Consider the following 24492-nt stretch of genomic DNA (forward strand, 5'->3'; position numbering starts at 1 on the left):
TCTACACAGCCTGGGAAAATCCATCTCCTCCTTCTGGGTCTTGATCCTCTTCTGTATTCCTGTTGGCCTTTGAGCTCTAATTATCTCTCTTGTAGTCAGCCTTCTCTCTCATGCCACAGGGCCTTTGCATGTGCTGGCCCTTCTGCCTTGACTGCTCTTTCTCTCCCTTCTTTACCTAACCTACTTCTGTTGATCTTTCTAGTTGCAGCTTGAACATCACTTCTAGGAGAAAGTCTCTCCCCATTGGTCAAACCACTCTGCTACAGATTGTATTCTTAGTACTTGTCCTGGGTACAGTTTTATACTTGGTGATGATTTGATTCATGTGTGAGCTCCATGAGGGCCTGTAATGCTGTGATGGTTTCTGCGACTCCTGACTCCCCAGCACCTAGCAACGTACTGGCTCATAGTAGATAATCAAATAAACATTTGATTGAAGCAGTCAGTATCCTCTTTCAAACGTAGGCTATGCTGTTTCACTGCAGGGAGGAGGAGGGGGAAGTCTAAAAGGACCATCTCACATACTGAGTCATCCTGGTTCCTAGAACCAAGGTGAACTCCAGCACCTGGATAATGTACCCGAAATGGTAAAAGGTGACTCCAGCTTCTCTGTTGATGTCCCTTATCTTAAGCCTTCTACAACCAAGACAAGCAGAGACCCTCTTGATCTGAAGGAAGGGAAGAAGAGAGAACCTTGCAGGTCAGCACTGGTGCCTACTTACTCCCCCTTTCAGTGCCAAGACAGGATGCTCATTGACACACAAGGTAATTCTGCAACCTAGCAGCAGTAAGACGCCTCCCAAGAACCCAGGTCTAATTGCTGGCTGCAAACTTCAGAGAGTAATAGAGGTTTTGGAAAGTGTTCAGAGAAGAACATCAGACAGACACAGACACAGCAACAGGGCAGCCCTGGGGGAGAAAGAGTTAAAGAACACAGGTGTCTTCCCTTCCAGAAACAGCCCATAAGTCAAGGACTTAGCTCTCTGCAAAAATGAAGGGGGTTGGATAGATAGTTCTAGATGACTGTCCTATACATCTGCCCTCTAATGTAATGCAGCAGTTTAGGTCACCAGAAGTATATAGGTAAGTGTCAGAAATTTCCTAAGACTCAAGGTCACTAAGGCTCTAGAAAAGATGAACTTAACATGGCGTCTTCTGCTCACAAAAGAGCAACAAGTGGGTATGAACAACCACCTGTCTTTTCTGCAGCAGTAAAGAAGGGGTGTGTATATATAGACATGTAAGTATCTAAGCAGAGATGTCAACAAAGAGGAGTTTGTTCAGTGACTGGACATATCATATTAATTGTTTTCAAACTTTGTTTTATAGCAAGAGAATCCTTTTATCCAAACAAAATTTTTCTTGGAGTTCTAATACATAAAATTAAAAAGTAGAGATGCCTGGTTGAAGATGGCAGAGTCCCTTAAAGGCTCCCCATTCACTGTACAGAAAAGGCTCCAACACCCAGAACTCCGGGACTAGAAGAGACTCAGAGAGAATACCCCAGGCCTGGTGCTCTCAAGCCACGCCAGAGCAGGGGCATAGAATGTGGGATGAACTTTGTTCATCCTGTCTAGCCCCATTTCTGAGTTTTCACTCTGAGTGTATCTATGATGAGGGTTATTTGGGTGAGAGACATTCAACTTCCCCTTTTAAGGGCACTTGAACCTCTGGTTTTATTCAGCATCTTTTTCATAGAGCTGTTTTTCCACATTTCCAGGAGCTTGTAATAACTCCCCAGATAACATACATACAACTTATGTGACTAGGGACAATGTTTCTTTCCCTTCCCTTTACCAGGCAGTTGTCTTCCACATTTTTGTACTAGCCTGACTCCAAAACACAAAAGAGGGCCGGGCACAGTGGCTCATGCCTGTAATCCCAGAACTTTGGGAGGGCAAGGTGGTGGATCATTTGAGGTCAGGAGTTGAGACCAGCCTGGCCAACAAGGTGAAACCCCTACTGAAAATACAAAAATTAGCCAGGCATGGTGGCAGGTGCCTGTAATCCCAGCTACTCAAGAGGCTGAGGCATGAGAATCGCTTGAACCTGGGAGGTACAGGTTGCAATGAGTCGAGACTGCGCCACTGCACTCCAGCCTGGGCTACAGAAGTGAGACTCTGTCTCAAAAAATAAATAAATAAATAAAATGCAAAAGAGCCACTAAATTCTTAAGCAAGTCACCTAAGAATAAGCCCCTTCCTTTGACACGTGAGAAGATAAAGCAAATGTAGCATGTGCATACAATGGAATATTAGCCTTAAAATAAGAAGGGAATCCTGTCACATACTACAACGTGAATTTGAGGACCTTATGCTGAATGAAACTAAGCCAGTCACAAAAGGACAAATACTGTATGATTCCAATTATAAGATGCCTAGAGTAGTCAAAGCATGGAAACAAAAAATAGGATGGTGGCTGTCGGGGGCTGAGGAAAGGGGGCAACGTTGGGAGTTGTTCAATGGACATGGAGTTTCCATTTTGCAAGATAAAGGTCTAGAGATCTGTTACACAACAATGTGAATATAATTAACACTACTGAACTGTAAAGTACTGCAATTATAAAGAGGGTATATTTTATATTGTGTGGGGTTTTGTTTAACCACAATTTAAAATTTTTTTCTAAAGGCCTTGGGTTACTGGGTATCTATAAGTTTGAAAAAAAAATAGTGTCATCGATGTATTCAAGGGAAGAATGGCTACAGGTTCAGTCAACTCTCAAATGTGCAAAGGTTAATTTCTAACCTCTATTCTTCCCAAGGCTTGGTAAGCATTTACCGTATGCCGGACCTCAGAACTTTACAGCGTCAGTTTCTCCTTTTCCTCCCTACTTTGTCTTTCTAGGACCCCCTTTCCTGGACACACTAGTGTCTCTCCCAGGGAATGGGGAGAAACAAAAGGATGATGACACGACACCTAATAAGTCTGGGCCTGGAACTAAGTTTGATCTATGGGTCATTAGGCTGGAGCAGAAAACAAAAAAAGAAAGGGTCTGGTATGCACACCTGCTGTGTGCCAGGTATGGTGCTACGCCACTCATGTGCCTTATGTTCCCTACAACCCCTCACCCCAATTTGTCACTTCAAAAATGATAAAAGCTGAGACTTGGAGAAACCAGTAACTAACCAAAAGTCACCCAAGAAGTAGGTGGCAAGCTAAGATCAAGTCCCACTTTGGTGGGAGCTAAAAGTAGCCCTTGGTAGAGTCATGGGGTTGACCAATTCTTGCCTTTGGAACCTGTTTCCATCTCCATTCAGTTCCTTTCTCTCCTGTCAGTTGGACTTTAAAATCTAAGATCAGGAAATTTCCCTTTGTCTATCAAATCATACCCTATTGAGTGAGTACCTGCTTAGCCTAATGTCCCCCAAATGGACAGGACTACTCTATGACTCCCCAGAAATATTACAAAGGTCTGTAGGAAATAGCTTGGGGCAGACCAGAAGAAATAGCATGGATTCACAGAGTAACTTATTCCTTCAAAAGAGACCCTTAGCCTGCATCCCGTTAAACAAACAAACAAACAAACAAAAAAATCCTGAACAAGGTCTCCAAGGAAACCACCCCATCCCACTACATTTTTCTGAAACACAGTTCTGACTTGCAATGCTGTGAGCAGCTGACTCAAATGAAAGTGCTGCCGCCTAGGTAGGGAGGACATAGACAGGGTGAATCACTCGCTTGGAGTCTGTCACTTCTGGACAGAAGCATCTCAGCTGTTCAGACATCAAAGGCTGAGTCACAGAGGCCCCAATCTACCAGGGCTGTCTTGTACTTGCCTTCACACAGCTTGATCTTCTCCTCCACAAAGAACAGTCCTTTTGCAAGAAGCTGGTTCTGCCAAAAGAGAACAAAGAACATAAGAATTTGGGCAACTCTAGAGCGTGAGTGATGAACCCTCTTCCACTTCCAGTGGGCAAGGGCACAGAGTTCTAGGCACTTGTGTTCTAGCCATGCCTCCGAGTTTAAGAAGCCTTTTTTCCTCTTGGAAGGCCAAGGCTTCAGGAGAAGACAGTAAGACTTCTCATAGCAAAAGAGTGAGTGAGATAAGAGGCAAACCCAACCGCCACCCTCATCCCTCAGACCAGGAAAGAGGCGTGACACAGCTTGGATGAATTTGCTATTGTTGACACCCAGTGACCTAGAGGCCCTTAGTGATCTAAACTCACAAAAGGGAGCACTGAGGCAATGGGAAACTATGCAGAAATAACATATTAAAAAAACATAAATTTAGGGCTTCTCACACTAGCATGAAAGAGACTGCATGCAAAATCTAAAGCAGCAGTGAATATGCATCTGTCGATGAATGTGCACATGGGAAATTGTGGAAAGAGAAAAGTAAAGTCTTCTTGCAACTGCAACTAACAATTGTTGAGTGTCCTGTCTACATCATAAGCTTTATATCCTTCATCTCATTTAATTCAGTCCCATCAAGTTGGTGCTACTGTCCTCACTTTACTGATGGTCAGTGAAGAGACTTGCTCAAGGGAGACAGACTTGGTCTTCTTGAGTCTGTAAGCCATGTTCTTTCCACTCCACTTCACTGCCTTCCAGCAAGTCTTCCCACCCAGACCCCTTTCTTCCCTTGAAAGGCTACAGCTGGCCACCTAAGACATGGAGCAGCCTCTCTGCAAGTCACAGAAGCTCAGAGATCAATGACGGGCTGGTGTCTTTACACTCGTGTCACATTATTAGATTAACAAGGCCTATGATTATGGGAGAGGCAGCTGCAAAGGTGATAATGTGTCTTACCAAAGGACCTAATGCATTCTTTAGCCTTCACCTTTATAAAACCCTAGACCCTATTGCAATGATAAAAGAAGCATATGCAGCAGAGTGGAAAGAACTTGGGCATCAGTTCAAGTTCCAGTCAGCTACATTCTAGCTGTGGGATTTTGTATTTAATTTCCCTGAGTCCCAAGCTCTTCCTCTGTAAAATGGCATACTAGCAATACCATAACATTCTTCATTATAATCATTATAAACACATTAATCATTATAAACATGATTAATCACTATAAGCACATACACACAGTATTTTATGTCCTTAGTAATCAGCATTGGTGGTAACCAATAGTAATAGTAATAACTGCTATCTCAGCCCAACTTCCCAAAAGGAGTGGGAGGCCGAGAGTCAGTAGTGAATGGGCCTTTATAAAATGTACTAATAGAACATTTTATCAAAGGTACTATCCCATTTCTGCGATGGATACACATTAAGCAAATTCACACTCCTATTAGGATTTACAAAATACGACCTAATTTGAGAAAGTAACTGGTCACCATGTAGTTCTTTTTTTTTTTGAGACGGAGTCTTGATCTGTCACCCAGGCTGAAATGTAGTGGTGGGATCTTGGCTCACTACAACCTCTGCCTCCCAGGTTCATGCAATTCTCCCACCTCAGCCTCCCATGTAGATGGGATTACAGGCACCAACTACCATGCTCAGCTAATTTTTGTACTTTTTTAGTAGAGACGGGGTTTCACCATTTTGGCTGGGCTGGTCTCGAACTTCTGACCTCAAGTGATCTGCCCACCTCTGCCTCCCAAAGTGTTGGGATTACAGGCGTGAGCCACCACAACCAGCCACCATGTAGTTTCAAGATGGCAGATAGAATACCAAATCAAAATTACAGTGACACCATATAGGAATACACCAACTTTGTTAAAGAAGAAAAAAAAAAAAGCAATTCCTTCACAAAGAGCTGTGAAACACACAGGCAGTAAAGACAAAGCCCTAACCTGTTCTTTAGCTTCCAGCCGAGTTCATGAATCCCAGCTGGGTCATGGCAAGACTTTCTGGGTCAGAAAGCAAGAAAATACCCCAGCACCAAATTGACATCTTGTGACAGCTGAGCGGGACATGAGTGGTCTATGGAGGTATGTTCAGATGGCAACCACTCCACCTGAATACTTCTGAGCACAAATCTCAATTGTGCCCTGCAGTCTCCGCCTGGCTGGTCCCTTACACCTAGTCCAGGCAAGGTTCTCAGAACGTCCCCTTAGCATTCTGTGCACGAGCTCCTGAATGCCATTCTTCTCAGTACCTCTAGTGTCAACACTGATGTCCCAGGCTTCTATTAAAACAACTTTCTTAACCCTCCCTAATTTCACATTTCTGAAATCCACCTATAGAGGTAATAAAGATTGCCTCTGTGATGCAATTTTCATCATGTTGTTCTATCGCTATAATTATTTACATGGGGGGAGGATAGGGGGAACTGAGGCATGGACAGAAATAAAAACCTAGTCCAGGTGATAGTATGAGTTAACAGAAATTAATTCAAACCATTCATCTGTTAGAATTTTAGGTCCTTAGGAGTGAGGGCATGTCTTATTTTAGTTAATATCCTTGGCTCCTGGTATAGTACCTAGAACATAGTAGGTACCTAATAAATATTTACTGAATATATATACTGACTATTTTAGTGATAAAAATCATTTTTTATTTTTAAGAAGCCAAGATAAAAGACAGAATATTTTTAAGAAGAATAAGTGCTATAGGGTCCCTAAGTTTGTTGCCATTTTCTTCATTTGAATTAGAAAATCATTGGAAAATTACATTGTCCATATCTTATGGAATAAACCTTAAAACATGGCCTGGATTTTCCTTTCTTCTCCTTTCAAGGTCTTCTCCCTTCAAGGAGCCATTAGGAAAAAAAATCTTTTTTATATATTTTCAAGGAAAAGTAATTATTCCTATATTATGGAGAAATGATAAAGAAAATACTCCTTTAAAACTTCTCACAATACACAGCATGGAAATTCTATAGCTTAGACCAAAATAAGAGAAACACAAACTTGAGGTTAGAAGGGGTCTTAAGAATCATATAGACATTCTCTCCTCTCCCCAGTCCTATGGTCAAAACCAATTGGTCACACACATTTTGATGATATTTAGTGGATCCATTTCCATTTTCCAGGAGGCTACAGTACCTTTCAAAGGTATCTTGAAAATCCTTATATAACTCCCTGCTCCCAGGAGTCTGTAGATTTTGCTCTTACCTTATAGTTGTATAAACTGAGGCTAGAAGTAGGGTCTCCCTCTCCACAATTCCAGTAAAAGACATGAGAGTGAGGCTCAGTCTCTCTACTACTCATGTTTTATTCAGCACACACTATCAGAGTAAGGATCTTTTGAGTTAGCCAAGCCCCAGGCCCCTCTTCACTGGGGAACCACTGCCATCCACCCAGTGGAGGTGTGCCCATTCATTTATGCTCCAACATCCGAGCCACAGCTGCATCTTCCAGCTTTGCTAATGGGTCTCAAACTGAACCCCAAATCTCCTCTCTAGAGAATTTGGCCCCAAAGGGTCTTGCATTCTTAAGGGCCTTGTACTCTGAAGGCCTCCACTTGCGGTTGGGTGCTCTGCAGTTGCCATCTTTGATTCTTAGTATTTTTATCTTTGAATTTGTGTTTTATAAGTGAACATGCACTGGCATCTAAAGCCTCAGCTCACTCATGGCCCTGCCTCCTCACCACCTCCCCAGGAGGGATTTTCAGGCACCTACACCTCACCCCTGGTGCCTAGGCTCCATCACCAGTGTCACCCTACTCCCAAGGTGCTGACAAAGTCATGTTGGTGGAGGCCTCTGCACCAGTACAGGGAGAGTCAGGACTGGGCATGTGCCCTGCAATGTCTTGGGGAGAGGCATAGTTCCAGCCATCCTGCACTCCCTGGACTGGCAGTGCTGCAGTGCAATTGCTGCTGACTCAATGGGGACCTCTCACCCACCCTCCATCTAGGTACCAAGAGTGCCCAGTGCAGACGTGCAATCTCCTGGGGACCGCTGCCCACTATAAGCTGCAGTGGCAGGCCCGTGGGAAGGGGAGATTGGCATCCCTATACCAGTCTGGTTAGTAGAGTTATTTTAGAAGAAGCCAGGGACACCAGTGTTGACATTAGAGGTAGTGAGAAGAAGGGCATTCAGGAGTCCTTGCACAGAATGCTGAGTACCCACATGTTCCTTCTGGACTGGCCTCTGCAAATTATGAAGCTCACCCTGTCACTTCACCTAAAGATATGCCAACTTAACATCTGTGGGGCTTAAGCCTGCTCAAATGGGTTGAAGGTGGGGCGAAACCCAGCCTTGGCTCAGGCAGCCATCTTGCATTGTGTGTTCTTCCTAAGTGTCCAGTCTTCCTGGACCTCACCTCACAGTATTCCCATCCCCTGACGAATGCCTGACTACAGAAGTTTCTGAACGTTTGCTGGCTGCTGAGCTGTAGTGACGGAGCTGTATGGTAACAGAGCTGGAGAAGGCCCAAGTTTCTCTTGTCCCACTCCTTGCCTGATGGCACCAACCCCACCACCTCCCCAGGCGGAAAACTAAGCCAAAAACGGTTACTAAATAGTAACCACCCAGGAAGCAACTTGGGACTTGGAACTGGGCCCATTGTTACCTAATGCATCCTCTCCCCACCCCATACATGAACTTGGACACAGTCAAGTCGCACTCTTATGAAGTGGCAGAGGAGATGGAAGTGAAAAAGAAAAACAGCTGACATATCTATTTTTCCTAAGACATATAAAAACGGGCTGCAAACAGAAAAATGAGGCTTAGCTAGGAAAAATGTAAACAAGATGTTTGGGGAAAGGCATCTAAAACCACCAGTCTTCAATGGACAGGAAAGACCCGGCTCCTCCCGGGTCATCGCAGAGCGAGTTGGAGGAATGGGCAGAACAGAGCAGAGGGTGGCCGTGGGTGGTGTGGGGCTACCGACGATGCATGCCTCTTGCCAACCAGGCACCTTCCCAACCCGGTGGGAGGGACCCAGATGAGATGGGTCACCAGGGAGAACCCCATCTTCCCAGCAGGAAGAACTTTCCACGGAGACCAGGAAGCAGGAATTCTGTAAATGCTAAGGCTGCTAGCTACCGTCCCTTTTAATGTTTTAGGGGTGATGATAATGGCAGTAAGAATGCCAGTGGAGTCAGTTATTGGTTTTTACTCAGTATCAGACACTGTCTTATGGTCTTTTGCTGCCTTCTCACATTTTACTTTCACCACAACCTATCCACTTTTTACAAATAAAGAATTTGAGGCTCAAAGAAGCAACTAGCAAATGTGAGACCAGACTTTGCACCAAGGTTGGTCTGCATCCAAAGCCCAAATCTTCCCCCTATTATATTCTTCTGGTTTACTTAGCAATAGTAATAAAAATACTGATACAAATACTTATCACTTGTTGACTGCTCACTATGTAACCAGACACTTTTTATACGTCACCTCACTTAGCAACCACATCAACCATATGAAGTAGGTCCCATGATTCCACCTGGATTACTATTAAGAGAACTGATGATCAGAGAGGTTAAGTAACAAGGCTGAGGGCACACAGCTAGTCAGTGTTCTAACAAGGATTAGAACCCAGATCTACTGGTAGAAGGGTTGGTGCTTTTAGACATCATGCTTTCCTGCCTTAGAGAGGTTTCTTATGTCCTTGCCCAGAGAAGAAAGCAGATGGGATCCATTACAGATTCAGATACTGGGGCAGTTGGCTTGGCAATCTCAGGCCATGTAACTGGGTTCTGCCACAGGGCCTCCACCCAGCTGGGCCTTCCTCCCGACTATCCACATTCAACATCTAGCAAGGGGAGTGCCTGGCACTCGAGTGGATTCCATTCCCAAATGAGATATTCTTTCTTACCCCAGAGGGAAAGCAGCTGTGTTGCTCTGCCTTCCCAGAACCTGTGTTAACCAGTTTCACCCCAGACATTTGCTTCCGGAGATATCAATGTCTTGGAAGTTTCCCGTTGTTGGCATAAACCCAGGGCTGGAAATCATAGGCCACTTCCAGTTTTTTTTTCTCTATGACTTTGAAAAGCCAGCCATCACCTCTAATGATGTGTACATCTCCTGTGAACCTGGATGCCTTCCTAGATAAACAACAAAGCCTTACAAACACAACTTACTCCCAGGCCCAGAGAATTCCTAATAAGCCAATGTTGGTGTGTGTGAGTGTGATGAGACTCACGAGAAGTCCCCAAATGGAGACTGAAGAAGTGGAAACGCGGTGCTAATACTAATTCTTCATTTAGCACCGTTTCAGCCATAATTCAAGGGTGAATTGGGGCTTTCAAAAGGTTATGTTTATAAGGAAGAAGGAAGACAGTCCATGTCTGATTTGCTGAACACTCAAAACAAAAACAACAACAAATAAAGTAAACCTGGAACTCCTCCTGCCTGGGTTTTTGGGATTTTTTCCTGGGGATTCCTTGAGGGCATTTAAATATAATCCAAGAGATTTTTCTTCTGTGGCCAGATGACCTGGGCTGGGTCTTCGCACCACCATTTACTAGCTGTATGTATTTGTATCTTAGACAAATAACCCCCATCTCTGAGTCTCAGTGGCAGCATCTGTAAAAGGGGCATACATAATAACAGAACCATCCTCATCAGTCATCAGGAGGAATAAATGAGTTAGCCCAGGAGAAATGCTGAAAGCACTGCCAGACTTGAGCATGCCTCACAATCACGTAGGACTCATCAGAATGCAGATTGTGGCTGGGTGCGGTGGCTCACACCTGTAATCCCAGCACTTCGGGAGGCCGAGGCAGGTGGATCACCTGAAGTCAGGAGTTCGAGACCAGCCTGACCAATATGATGAAACCCTGTCACTACTAAAATTACAAAAATTAGCCGGGCATGGTGGGGTGTCCCTATAATCCCAACTACTCGGGAGGCTAAGGCAGAAGAATTGCTTGAACCTGGGAGGCAGAGATTGCACTGAGCTGAGATCGTGCCACTGTACTCCAGCCTGGGTGACAAGAGTAAGACTTTGTCTTAAAAAAAAAAAAAAACAGATTGCTTGGGCCCCAACCCCAGAGTTTCTGATTCAGTTAGAATTTGCTTCTCTAACAGATTCCCAGCTGATACTGAAGCCCCTGGTTCGGGGACCATACTTTGAGAATCTTCAGCTTGGAGCAATGGCCAGCATGTACGTGCTTGAAAATATTAGCTGTCATTACCATTATCATTCATTCTGTTCTTATAGCTCTTAAAGAGCCTCAGAGAAAGTCACCTTATTGCTTTCCTTATTGAACAAAAATTTCCCGACACTTCCAACTCAGTTTCTACTTCTCATGCCCACTGAATCACCGAGTGTTTCCACTATTTTAATACCACATTGTTTCCAGCATCTGCTCCTACCTTTTATGCCTCCCCCATCTATGCCCTAAGCCTGGCTCCTGCCATTCCTTTCTCATCTACAATGAATCACCAAATTGCATACATGGTGAGTTCCTGCAAATACATACTCATGTAGAATACCACACTTCCATGATTTAGGAGGAATTCTGTCCCCATAGAGCTTGAAAGGATTGTGAAATCCCTAATTACACCTCATCTTCAGAGCTCATTTTTGGGTGATATATTTTCAGCCTTTGGTACCTATGTGCTCCTTTCTTCCACAACTGATGTGCAATAACCTGAGTCCAATGAGGATAAAGATTTGCCACTTCTGCAAGCCTACTGATTTCCATCTTTATCTCAATTATATTAAGACCTGTGGTCATCAATTTTAAGATCCATTTTTTCCGGATAAACTCATAAATTATGATAAAAGTACAATCAAAATACTTAACTAATTGCACAAAATTCAAATAATTGCTAAGGAGATTAAAAAAGGCAAAGCTGGCCGGGCGCGGTGGCTCAAGCCTGTAATCCTAGCACTTTGGGAGGCCGAGACGGGTGGATCACGAGGTCAGGAGATCGAGACCATCCTGGCTAACACGGTGAAACCCCGTCTCTACTAAAAAATACAAAAAAAAACTAGCCGGGTGAGGTGGCGTGCGCCTGTAGTCCCAGCTACTCGGGAGGCCAAGGCAGGAGAATGGTGAGAACCCGGGAGGTGGAGCTTGCAGTGAGCTGAGATCTGGCCACTGCACTCCAGCCTGGGTGACAGAGCGAGACTCCGTCTTAAAAAAAAAAAAAAAAAAAAAAAAAAACGGCAAAGCTGCTGAAAAGTGACCTCTGGCAGGCAGCGAGCCCCACAGTGAGTAGCCCAAGACACCCAGGGATGCTTCTCGAAGCCCCCAGTCTGGCTCCACCTCATTCTCGCCCCCTCACGGTGGCCAATGGGAGCTTCTAGGCCACCCCAAAGCTTACAGATTCCACAATGCTGTTCTTCTCTAAGTACTGGCCAAATTAAAAAAAAAAAAAAAAAAATGCAACCTCTAATGACCTCTCACCTAAAAACGTAACTTCTCCTCTGTCTTCTCACCAGATCCTCGTTCCATTTGTTCAAAGCCCCCCTGGGTGGATAGGCCCCAATTTTACCTTTAAAGAAGAGTGTATGTGGAATTCCTTTTACTACTCTCTGTTCACCCAATTAGCTCTTTTTCCATTTTGGGAGTCCTGCTTGTTAGAGAAGCCTGTCCAGCTGATCAAAGAACAGTTGAAACTTCTGTCTCCTCCTCAATTTGGATTTAGAAATCACAAAAGTTACCTTCACCACTCTTGATCTTCTCTCCATCCAGCTTGCCATGAATCCTCAGAGGTCCTATCTTTGTTCCCACAAAGTATAATTGCTTTTTCTGGGTCTGATTTAAAGTCTTTGCCATCCATTCAGGTCTTCAGTTAATGCTACACTCCTTCAGCTCTCTGCCATATGCTGTAAACTCTAGGGAAAACTGACCTCCTGGGACTCTTGCAGATATTAGCAGCAAATGGAAAAATAAATATATATGCATACATGCGCACACACAAATGTATCTCAAACATTACCAAGTATCCATGACCTACTGACAACTGTGGTAGCTAAGTTTCCTCTCTTCCTAGTATTAACCCATTCAAAGCCACCGACTCTAGCCTGAGTTTCTGTTATCAAGTAAAACACCAGTTCCAACAAAAGGAATTGAACTTTCTGGGCTTGGGGGAAAAGCTTATAACACATGCAACAAAGCCAGTAGATACAGAATGGCAGAAAGTATAATCTGCAAACACGCCCATGCTCTGAACCACCAAGATACCTAATTAGGTAAATAGGAAAATCCAGAATGTTTCATATCATCAGTTTCAAAAATTACAAGAAACCAATTATCCCTCAGAGCTGTCACTAGTATATAGCGTTTCTCTTGGAAACCCCAATTTTCCTTCCGGGCACCATTCAAAACAGAGGGAAAGGAAAAAAAGTCTATACTGGAAATGTCAGAGACTTTTCCAGACAGTGCCTTATGGATGTCTCTCTGGGCTTCCGCAGATCACACAGCTTGTCTTCTCTGTGTGCAGGCATGAGATAAGCACAGTTTTCCTACATGATTTCTCTTGGCCTCACCCGGGGTCATTTTCATTATTTCCCACTCAGGAAAGTGGGACATGTGTTAAGACTCACAGAATGTAAAATAAGAATGTTCGCTTTCGAAAGCAGAGCCACGGAAAAGGCTGTCCGAGTGGCAAGCTCGGAGTTGGGGGTCAGGGTGAGGAGACAGACTTGACTGCTGAATGCAGATGCCTGGGCATGGCCATCTGAGCCTCTGCAGTGCAGAGCCCAGCACCCAGGAAGCCCATCTTTCGCCTCTCCCAACAGCCAGAGCCATGGTTTTGGTGACTTTCCTGTCCACCCCTGGGTTCCATTCCTCATCTGTCCTCAGGCCTTCCTTCTGCCCCTTTACTGGAGGAACACACTTTCTGGCATTCCTCCTGATTTTCCCTCCTGAAATGACATCTGACAGTCGAACGTGAAGGCTAAGTTTGCCTCTACAAGCCTTCCCTCTGGGACGTGCCTCCTTATATGGAGATTTCTTCTGTAAAGTGAATGGTTTGAAACCAGCCCATTTTTAAGCAATACCTGCTAATGGGCTTTCCAAATCTGAGTCTCTCTTGAACCACCTGCATGACTAGGGCCAGAGCCAGGGCCACCTACATGATTATTCTTTGCATACTATTTTTCTTATATCAATCCACTTTTTAAACATATAAATATGTTTAAAATAGAAACCATAGCGACATCATTTACACTAAGTGAAATGGAACTCAATGATCAACTCAATGCCAACAAAATAATGTTAAGAAATCCTAACTAGTCAGTGTCCCTAGCTGAAGACACTAAGTTCGAGGACTTCTCCTCCTTCTTCAAACAAGGGAGATTACGAAGTCCTGGAGGAGGGGAGAGGACACCATGGTGCCACTCAAGATCCTCTCCAGCACAATGCCAAGGGTGAAAGGAAAATAAAAGAGGAGAGCAGTTTCTAACCACAAGGCCTAATGTTATTTAATGTCATTGCACGCATCACCTAAAATCATTTCAGTGATCTGTGGCAGAAAATCCCTCCCTGTCTCCCAAGAAGGTTTACTGAGTATCTACTATGTTCCAGGAACTTTGCAGGGAGTGGAGAACCAAAAGAGAGAGAGAGAGAGAGAGAGAGAGAGAGAGAGAGAGAAAGAAAGAGAGAAGGGAAGGAGGGAAGGAGGGAAGGAAGGAAGGGAGGAAGGGAGGAAGGAAAGGAAAGGAAGGGAAGGGAAGGGAGGGAGGAGGGAGGGAGGGAGGAAGGGGAAGGAAGAGGAAGGAGAGGAAGGAAAGAAAGGAAGGGAAAGGGAAGGAACGAAGGCGAAGGAAAAAGCGAAAGGAAGGAAGAAAGGAAAGAACGAAGAAAGAAAAGAAAGAAGAAAGAAAAAGAAACGAACGAAAGAAAAAAAGAAAAATCCAAGACAGAAAAAGAAAAAGCCAGAAACTCCAATCCAAAGAAAGAAAGAAAGAAAGAAAGAAAGAAAGAAAGAAAGAAGTGGTGTGCCCACATGACACTTAAAATCTATTTAAAAAAAAAAAAAAAAAAACTGTATCTAGGAGAGCCTTGTTTCCAGATCAGCACCTTAAACTTTGATTTAAAACTGTGAAAACCAGTCCTCGCCCCGCACCCCTGGCAAGAGACTCTATTCATATAGCAGCTTCTCTGATTAGGTTCCCGATAGGAAATGACAAGTGGTTATTAGTTTTTAAGCATCTGGCACGCTTTGTAAGCAGTATTAACCGCCCCCAAAAACCTCAGGGCTTCCCAGATAAACAAGTCCCCACCCAAACACCCTTTCCTATCCACCCTAGGGGTAACCCCCAGCCCAAAAGACAAACGACAGTTAAAACCTGATTGAAACCACACCAAACCATGGAGCTTTTAAATGTCAAGGAGGAAGGCAATTCAACCCAGCAGGTTTCTCCAGGACTGACTGAAAAACCACTTCTCTGTAGTTAGATTTTTAAAAAATCAATCAGTAGAGACAGCAAGAGAAGAGAGTGAGGCCAAGACTGACCTTTGAGTCAAAGGCAACTGAAATGATTCACATTTGTGACTAATTATCTCTCTCTTAATCTTTATGTTTTTGTCTCCCTGAACAGCAGCTGTCTTCCAAGCAGCTGAGACATATGACCAGATTGAATTCCAGGCTTCTGTTGGGTCTTGGTTTGTCCAGATTTAGAGGAGCTGTCCGTGTGTGTGTGTGTGTGTGTGTGTGTGTGTGTGTGTGTGTGTGTGTGTTTAAACAACTGACATGTCATTCTTTTAAAGTGCATGTAAAAGTTTAAGCTTCCTGAATCTCATAAAGAAAAGTTATAAACGGATGCCTGTACTGTTTTCAAAACCTAAAATCTCTTTAAACTGTCTTATTAAAAGTATGCTCTATTTGGATACAGAATAATATTGCTAACCTGAAACCAAGATGTTATGCATTGTATGCTACTTTTCCATTTGAAGAGATGGATTACACCTTAGAATAACACATAGGCACTTATATAAATTTAGTAAGCACTTATTACTGTCTTACTTTCTCTGCTAGTCACTGAGCACTTTTTATAAATAACTTATTTAGTCTTCACGACAACCCTATAAGGTTTGGTCCTATTACTGTTGTTTCACAGAAAAGGAAATACAGAGAGGTAAAGCAACTTGCTCAAGGTCACACAGCTAGTAAGTGGCTATGCTGGGCACCGAACCCAAGCACTCTGCCTCTAAAGTCTGTGATCTTGACCACTACCCTATACTGTCCCCCTGCACACTATGTACAGAGTGCTTTGCATGTGTTATTTCACATAAAGCACATAATAACCTTTTAAGATAAGTTGTATGTTTAGTCGCATTTTACAGATGAGGAAACCGAGGCACAGGGAGGTGAAACAGCTTGCCCACTCAGCAAATGAATGAGAAGTGGGGATTCTGACTTCACTAAAGTGCCATCCAGTCAGTTACTCCTTGTCACCCAACACTCCCCATTCCGTCTCCACCATGCCTTTGGTTAGAGTCATGAAAACAGCTTGTGTCTGTGAATGAGAAACTATCCTCTGATTGGTCCTGGAACCTTAAACTCTAAACTAGCTTTATGCTAGAGCTTTATAGACAAGGGAGAAGTCTGACTGATCCAGACAGTGGATCCAGATGTGGTATGATTCAGGGTCCCCTGGGGGATTCCCATGGTCAAAACTATTTTCTCGGTAATACTAAGCTATCTGTTTTTTTCCCTTGCATTATCCACGAGTTTACAGTGGAGTTTTCCCAAAACTACATGACATGCAATATCATTACAAGTTGAAAGTGAAGCAGATATAAGAATCCAACTGTCTTCTATGAAGCCAGACAATGCAGACATCTCCTTACTATTTTATTCTGAGAGTTATTTTTCATAAAAATGTAATTAGTGCTGGTATGTAATAGGCTTATTACTTAAATAAATTAAGACATATTTTAAAGCTCTTCAGGTTTAATTTCTTTTTTTTTTTTTTTTTTTTTTTTTTTTTTTTTTTTTTTTTTGAGACAGAGTCTCGCTCTGTCACCCAGGCTGGAGTGCAGTGGCCGGATTCAGCTCACTGCAAGCTCTGCCTCCCGGGTTCACGCCATTCTCCTGCCTCAGCCTCCCAAGTAGCTGGGACTACAGGCGCCCGCCACCTCGCCCGGCTAGTTTTTTGTATTTTTTAGTAGAGACGGGGTTTCACCGTGTTAGCCAGGATGGTCTCGATCTCCTGACCTCGTGATCCGCCCGTCTCGGCCTCCCAAAGTGCTGGGATTACAGGCTTGAGCCACTGCGCCCAGCCTTAATTTCTATTATGGTAAAGATAGACATAAGACAAATAATGGAACCATCCATACTATTCTTTATTTTGATCCAGACAAGGATCAAAATATTTTATGTGTGTAAAGGGGTCCTGAGACCAAAATGCCTGAGAACTGCTGCATGGGACTGGGACCTCCATTAACTGCTGGGACACTCAGGCCTGGTGCCCCTCTGCAACACACAGCACACAGCAGGGACTAGGGATATGTAATTTTGGCTGTTGAAAGAATGTCCAATTGTACAGTACTGGCCACCCCCTTTAGGTCCATGCCCCCACATGCATGATAATGACGGATGCTCATATCCACACAGCTTACCTGAAAATAGTCTGTAATGAATGATCCAAGTTCACTCTTCAACAGCCGCCTGGGGAGAAGGGAGAAGAGAAACACCGTCAAGCGGCCCTTGATGGTACAGCTCATGGTGACAATGTGCTCACCAGTGGCATGGGGTGGGGCCAGGCCTGAGAAGTTAGGGGCACTTTCTTAGGTCCTGGTCCCCCTGACCCCATTGTTATCATGGAATTGTAGCAATGGAAATCCTAGAAGACGCGTTCCTCAGTTCACTCTGAGAAAGTAGCACTGTGAAGAGGGCAGCCAGCCACAGGAAATCCTAATTCCAGCAGAGCTGCTAGGGGCAGGCCAGGGCACCTGGCTTTATATGAAGCAAAAAAAAAAGAAAAGAAAGACCATCATTTTGCACTCCTCCACATTTGCAGAGCACTTTATAGTTTAAAACGCATTTTTCATACATTCTTCAACCAAGGATTATAAAGTGTATGTTGAGCGGGGGTAGGAGTAATTATTATTCTTCCTGTACAGATTTAAAAAATGATGCCTCAGAGAGTTCCCCAAAACAAGTCAGTGGCAGAGCCAAGATTTGAACCCAGACTTTTTGCAAAATCAACATCTTTTCCCATAACTCCACCCTGTCTCTCCTCCAAATCCAGAACCCCTCCCCCAACCCAAAATTCAACTTGGTACCATGGTTTGGGTGGTCTTACAACCCATGCCCAATGGACTGAAGCAGTCTTCAAGGTGGGCCACAGCAGGGAGAACAGAGAGATTTTATTTATCCAGCAATGAAGATGTGTTGAATGGCTCTTTATGTGTTACACGTTGTTCTAGCACCAGGAGTTCAAAGGTGAGTAAGACAGACAAGGTCTCTGCTCTCTTCTTGGGGGCTGATGGATAGATAGCATGTTAATAAATACACTCACAAGATGATTTCAATGAATCTTAAGTGCTAATAAAATACAAATGGAAAATAGGGATATTGACACCAGCTCTCCTTTTCCCTGTGACAAATAATGGAACCACCCATACTATTCTTTATTTTGATCCAGACAAGGTAAGGGAACAAAAAAACAAGAATAACTTGCTCCCCAGATCCAGTGAGTTCCCTAGGGAGTAAACCCTTCAGGATTTCAAATGCTTTTTTTTACTCATCCCATTGGCTATGGCTAATAAGGAGCAAATGCTCAAGTTTCTGACAACCCTTGCTGAGGATTCACTCCCCCAAAACATGTTCACTCACGTCACTGAAGGATAAACAAGAGGTTACAGCAAGATGTTGTTTTGTGCAGAGAAAACAGGCACAATAAAATTAAGACAAAAAAAGAGAGAACCACACGATTTGAATTTCTGTGCCAGAAAAAGCCCTGGAAAACCACAAACACACGTTGAACGAAGAAAATACCTTCCTTTTCCCATGACAGAAAATATGTCTCTCGTGGATGCTGCATTTTGAGGGCCAATTTAATGGCAGTCTCATGGAGGGCCACCCCGTCAACACAACCCAGGGGTTCTCCCAGATGTGGGCAGGTCTGATCCAAGAGAAGGAAGCCTTTGTCAAAAGCCACTGGACTAAGAGCAGGTTGGGCATCGCTAGTCTTTGAGGCAGAGGCTAGACGTGTCTCTCAGACAGGAAACAGCAACCTACGGGGCAGCCTAAAGTGGATAGAGGCTTTGAAACAGGAAGAGGTAAGAAGATTGCTTCTGACCACAGGAGGGAGAAACACCTTCTAACAAAGTCCTCATGGTCCTTGGGAAGTCTCAACGCCATAGGTGAAGAAGCCAAGCTTTCCGCACAAGTGGAAAAACAAGTCCCAACAATAGGCTACTTAGGGCAGAGCTTCCCAGGGAGGTATCTTGGGTACTCATGATGCTGAGGGACTAACATGGTTCTGAGATCATATAATACGCTGTGGAATTGGTGTCCCAGGGAACCCACAGTGGGAAAACACTGTGCTCATGAAGATGCCATGGGTAAGACTGAAAAAGAAAGACGTCGGGGTTAAGGGGGCCTTCAAGATAAAAAACTATGGACATCCTCCTGGAGAGCAGCATGGAGGAGGGATCTATGCTGGTGCCGGAATTATGAGTTTGGGCTGGATATGATTGAACAAATAAAGGTTGCCCCAGGCATCTCACAGTGGGATGCAGAAAAGCATCCTGGTGCTACCCAGTTGAGGAATCCAAGACATCTCCTCTCCTTCTATCAGGCAGGGCAGGAAGGGGCTTCACTCTACAGGAAGGGTGGAAGCCCAGGAGCCTTACATTGCAGCCAGGGTGCAGCAAGCCACAGCCAAGGCCAGAATTCTGCAGAGTGTTCCAGGAAGAGAAGTCTAGGTAGAAATCAGCCTAACAGAGCAGAAGCTAAAGAGCAGACAATGCAACTTCCAAGATAAAGACTTAGCAGAAAGGACTCTGAAGCTAGAAGCAGCTATAACGGGTGATGAGATGGTAATGGGGAAGAATAAAGAAGTAGAACATGAAGAGGGGCCTTCTACCATGCTGATAGTGATAACTATTTCTTTACTGAGGAGGAACCAGATGGGATGTGGTAAACTGCTTTATATACTTTAAATATAATGGTCCATAGCCAGGTACAGTAGGAGAACCACACACTTGTCCTTTTATCAAATCTAGAATGCAAAGCCTTCTCCACTAGGTACTGTTCATAGAATTATCTGAACAGAAAAGACCTTATTGATCACTTAAGGCAAGATTCTATTGCTCTACGTGGGCAAATCGTAAGCTACACTGCCCTTATTCCTTATAAAATCCTGCCTTCTGTCTGGGCATGATAACATGGTTAGACAGGGTCACATGTCACATACGTGCAGAGTTTTTCATTGCAGCAAAATATAGAAATCAACATAAAATATGCACCAATAAAGTGCTAATAAAAAGATTATATTCATCCACGCAATGGAATTCTATGCAACTATTTAAAAAAGGGAGTGAAGAAGTGCTCTAAATAATGACATGAAAGATTTAAGTCATAGTAAGCAAAGAAACAATGCAAGATACAGAACAGTGTGTACATACAACAGGCTATCTTATAAAATGGGAAGAGAAAAACAAGAATACACATTTTAGTTTACATTACATTAACACATTTGTTGGTCAATTCCACTCTTACATAACTTGCTGTTCAAGTCTGTATTACTATATGAATGGGTTTCCCCATAGGCCCTTAGAATTGAAATATATAGCTCCTTGATTTTTTTTTTTTTTTTTTTTTGAGACGGAGTCTTGCTCTGTCGCCCAGGCTGGAGTACAGTGGTGCCATCTCAGCTCACTGCAACCTCCGCCTCCTGGGCTCAAGCGATTCTTGTGCCTCAGCCTCCTGAGTAGCTGGGATAGCAGGCACCCAACACTGCTCCCAGCTAATTTTTGTACTTTTGGTAGAGATAGGGTTTCACCATGTTGTCCAGACTGACCTCGAACTCCTGACCTCAGGTGATCTGCCCACCTTGGCCTCCCAAAGTGCTGGGATTACAGGCATGAGCCACTGTGCCTGATCCACATATGCATTTTTTAAAATCATATGTAAAAAAGTACTGGGTTGTGTGTCCTCTTCTTCATGTCTACAGGTAAAGCCTTGGAGAAGCTTGAAGTTGTTGCTGGAAATTACGTAGGGCAACACAACACTTTAGCCAACTCGATTCCCTGAAGTTTGGGGAAGATGCTGTCCTGCAGACACCACATCACCAGACCCCACTCCAGTCCACAGACCTTGTATAAAGTATCCAGTATTATCAACTGTGTTTCCATATGTATTTCTTATATACACATAAAGAAACTCTGGAAGAATACCCAATAAGTTACTGTTACTAATACTTATCTTCAAGGAAGAGAGAATGGAAAACTGGTTTCTGGGATACAGGGGTGGGAGACTCTATTGTATACCCTTGCTATATGTGTAAAATTTTTGAACCACGTCAATACAATCCTATTCAGAAACAAATTTTTGCCGGGCGCGGTGGCTCAAGCCTATAGTCCCAGCACTTTGGGAGGCCGAGGCGGGCGGATCACGAGGTCAGCAGATGGAGACCATCCTGGCTAACACCGTCTCTACTAAAAAAATGCAAAAAACTAGCCGGGCGCGGTGGCGGGCGCCTGTAGTCCCAGCTACTTGGGAGGCTGAGGCAGGAGAATGGCGTAAACCTGGGAGGCGGAGCTTGCAGTGAGCTGAGATCCGGCCACTGCACTCCAGCCTGGGCGACAGAGAGAAACTCCGTCTCAAAAAAAAAAAAAAAAAAAAGAAACAAATTTTTGAGATTCTGAAGTTAATAACCACCACCAAGATTATTGCAGAATGGTCAGAAGCTCGAGAAAGAATCGCATAAGTCCCTATCAAGGGCACATCAGGAAGCAGGGTGGGTACCAGCTAACAGAGAATCCCACAAGTCCTGGGAACCCACCAGTCCAGACCTGCCTCAAGCTAGTAACCCAAGAACCCTTTTTCCCAGGACTATAGAGAGTGAAAAGATGAGGAAAGGGGGCCAGGAGTCCCCAGCAGCGCTGGCTAGGCCAGCCTGTGAGCAGACCGTGGCTGAGTCATGTTGCAAATCTACAATCCATGTCTATACTCTGTTTATTCTGCTTGCATTGGTTTATAAGGAAAGAATGTTTCTGAAAAAAACTCTATCTTGTCTCAGCTGAATTGAGAGAAGGGGATTTTCCACACCTCTGTTCCAACACACCATCTCCAGTGGAACTTGGCAGACACTTCCCCACTTAAAAGCTACCTTCCCCCTATCAAAAAAAGAAGGAACTCAGAGTGGAGACCCCATTAATTAATTATTTGAATCTTAACCATTTACTGAAAACATAATGTTATGTGTTAGACATGGTGCTGGATGCCAGAAGAAAAGGATGAAACAGAGCTCAATGATTTCTCCTGTGCCCCACGAGAGAGTGATCTGGTCCACTCTTTTATAGGGTACAGGAGGTTCATCTTACCCAAAAGATGAGAATAAAAAATATCAAGGCATTAGAAACCTAGGCCAAAATCATAATGAGACAATTCACCCTACAGCCTTACTCACGTTTACCAATTTAATTTGTAAAGGACAAGAAAGAAGAGAAAAGCTGGAGAGAGACAGCCAAATTAAAGAGGCTGTGGTTTGTGGTTCCCTAGATGCAGGAAAGATGAAAACCCTGATTCCTAACACCTAGGCCGTAAGCTCCTTGGAGGCTCAGGCCTAGAATCTGGCAGCCTCCCTTCCACTTTTCCCACTCTATCCTAGGGTTGCTGCCCTGTCAACAGAAAAGCAATTACTTGTTAAAACAAACAATCATCATCATCATAAGGAATAACAAACAAATTGCTCTTAGGCTGGAACCCGGCATTTTTCTCCAATTAAAGTTTATTGAGCACTTACTGGGTGCTGGAAACCACTGTCAACAATGTAGGCGTTCCCACATTTAAGCCTAAAACAGAACTGTAAGCAGCAATAATAGCCTCACTTTTAATACACAAGGAAACTGACCCGAGCAAGCACAGGCCAGAGATAACATGTGTCTTGTTGCAATCAGGGAGCCCAGAGCTGCCCGGCTCTGCATCTTGGCAGCCACTTAGCAGCTGTTGTTAGCAATGACCTGGGAGAATTCACTGGTTCTTCATACTTCAGTTTCCTCACCTAGAATGTGGGGAGGATAAGGATACCTACTTCATAGGATTACTGTACAAGTAAAATGGGTTAATCCTCATCAAACTGCTAGAACGCTGCCTGGCCCACAGCAAGGTTTGGCAAGCATGAGCTGCTATGACTTCACCCAAGACTCTGAATCCCAAGGTCTTGAAAACTCCAGCCCACTGCTTCTCAGCATCTTCCTACAAGTACAGCCACACTAGCATTTCCTATGCCTGGGATTGAGGACCCAGGAGAAATTCATAAAGAGGGTAATATGTTAGGTAGGGCCAGACCAGCTGATGAAAGGATAAGAAGGTAGGAAGGTGGAGGCAGAGTTTTTGAGAAGAGAATTGCCGGGACATGTAACTGACATGAAAGCAACCCCTCAGCCTCAGCAGCCCCCATATGCCATCTGTTTCACATATTGGACTTCCATGCCTGGTCTCATTTGAAAACAGAATTCTACTGCTACCAACCCCCACCACAAGCCACTGAGCTAGAAAAAGGGAAGCTGGGAACTGAGGGTAATGTGAAAGGGACACTTACATGGGGCCTGACCAAAATGAGAAACTGGGTGTGAAGTTCAGCCAAAAGCCAAAAGGAGGCATAATAGGGGGAAAAAATGGGGAAGCACTGACTGGTCTACATGATCTCACCCTGTCTCCCTTCCAGGCTGACCAGCTGAGACACCACCCCAGTTGACAGGATTTCCTGTTATTACACAGACCTGCGATCTCACGCCTCACCGTCTTGTCAACTCAACTTCCCACTTCTGTGGGCTGAAAGGTAAAGGAGGCATTACTAAAAGCTGGAGTCAAGCTGGTGGAGAGGCACAGGGACAGCAGGATGGTAGCAGAGTGGGCAAGCGCAGAAGTGACAGAGGGAAATCACCTCGGACAGAGTCAGTCTGCCTTGCACACAGAGAAAGACCAAAGGCGGCGAAATCCTTCTCCTTGTCCCAACTCTCTTACCACATGAGGTTAAAGAGGATGAGGCAGCTTGCAAGAAGTGCTGCAGGTGAGCCAAGATGAGTTGGAATAACCATATCAGTAGTTAACATTTCTGTGCCATTTGGCAAGTAGGGGTTGCCCAAAGTTCCCTAGCCCTGCACCCTGGCCCTTTGGCGAGATCTGCCCAGACCACCTCAAGATCCAGGAACAGCAGAGGTCCTCCAGAGTCCTGTGCCCAATGCTGTAGCCGGTCAGTGCCCATCCAGCCTGATTGCTGAATGTCCTGATATCACCCACCTCACTTCTGCGATAGGATATGTTTCAAGGAGACAGCTTCTCTTAAGTCGGAACAGACAGAAAGACTCCCTCCCCTTCTCTGGTCCATTCCATGGGAACCCATGGGAGGTGGTATCCTTGACTCAGGACATGGAGTACTCTCACATTTTGGGTGTCTGCATCCTAGTGGGTGGCAATGGGAACAGTGAGAAACATGGGAGGAAAACCGACAAAGAGCATTTATTGAACTCCTAGTGATGCGGCACACTATGCTCAGCAGTCTGCACACAGAATCTCAAATTC

The 24492-nt window shown here is 44.3% G+C and overlaps 1 protein-coding gene across 6 annotated transcripts in view; it reads right to left on the reverse strand.

Annotated features, from left to right (window-relative positions):
- The window catches only part of PRR5L (proline rich 5 like), a 96088-nt gene that overhangs the window by 36168 nt on the left and 35428 nt on the right, over positions 1-24492 (reverse strand). For all 6 annotated transcript variants that reach the window (XM_030917609.1, XM_030917610.1, XM_030917615.1 and 3 more), the window contains 2 exons: positions 17355-17403; positions 3777-3834 (listed from right to left, as the gene is read on the reverse strand). In XM_030917609.1, coding sequence (XP_030773469.1) covers positions 3777-3834; positions 17355-17403 — 107 coding nt within the window. The remainder of the gene's footprint in view (positions 1-3776; positions 3835-17354; positions 17404-24492) is intronic.

The sequence above is a fragment of the Rhinopithecus roxellana genome, chromosome 15, assembly GCF_007565055.1.
Source record: "Rhinopithecus roxellana isolate Shanxi Qingling chromosome 15, ASM756505v1, whole genome shotgun sequence".
NCBI classification, from domain to species: Eukaryota; Metazoa; Chordata; class Mammalia; order Primates; family Cercopithecidae; genus Rhinopithecus; species Rhinopithecus roxellana.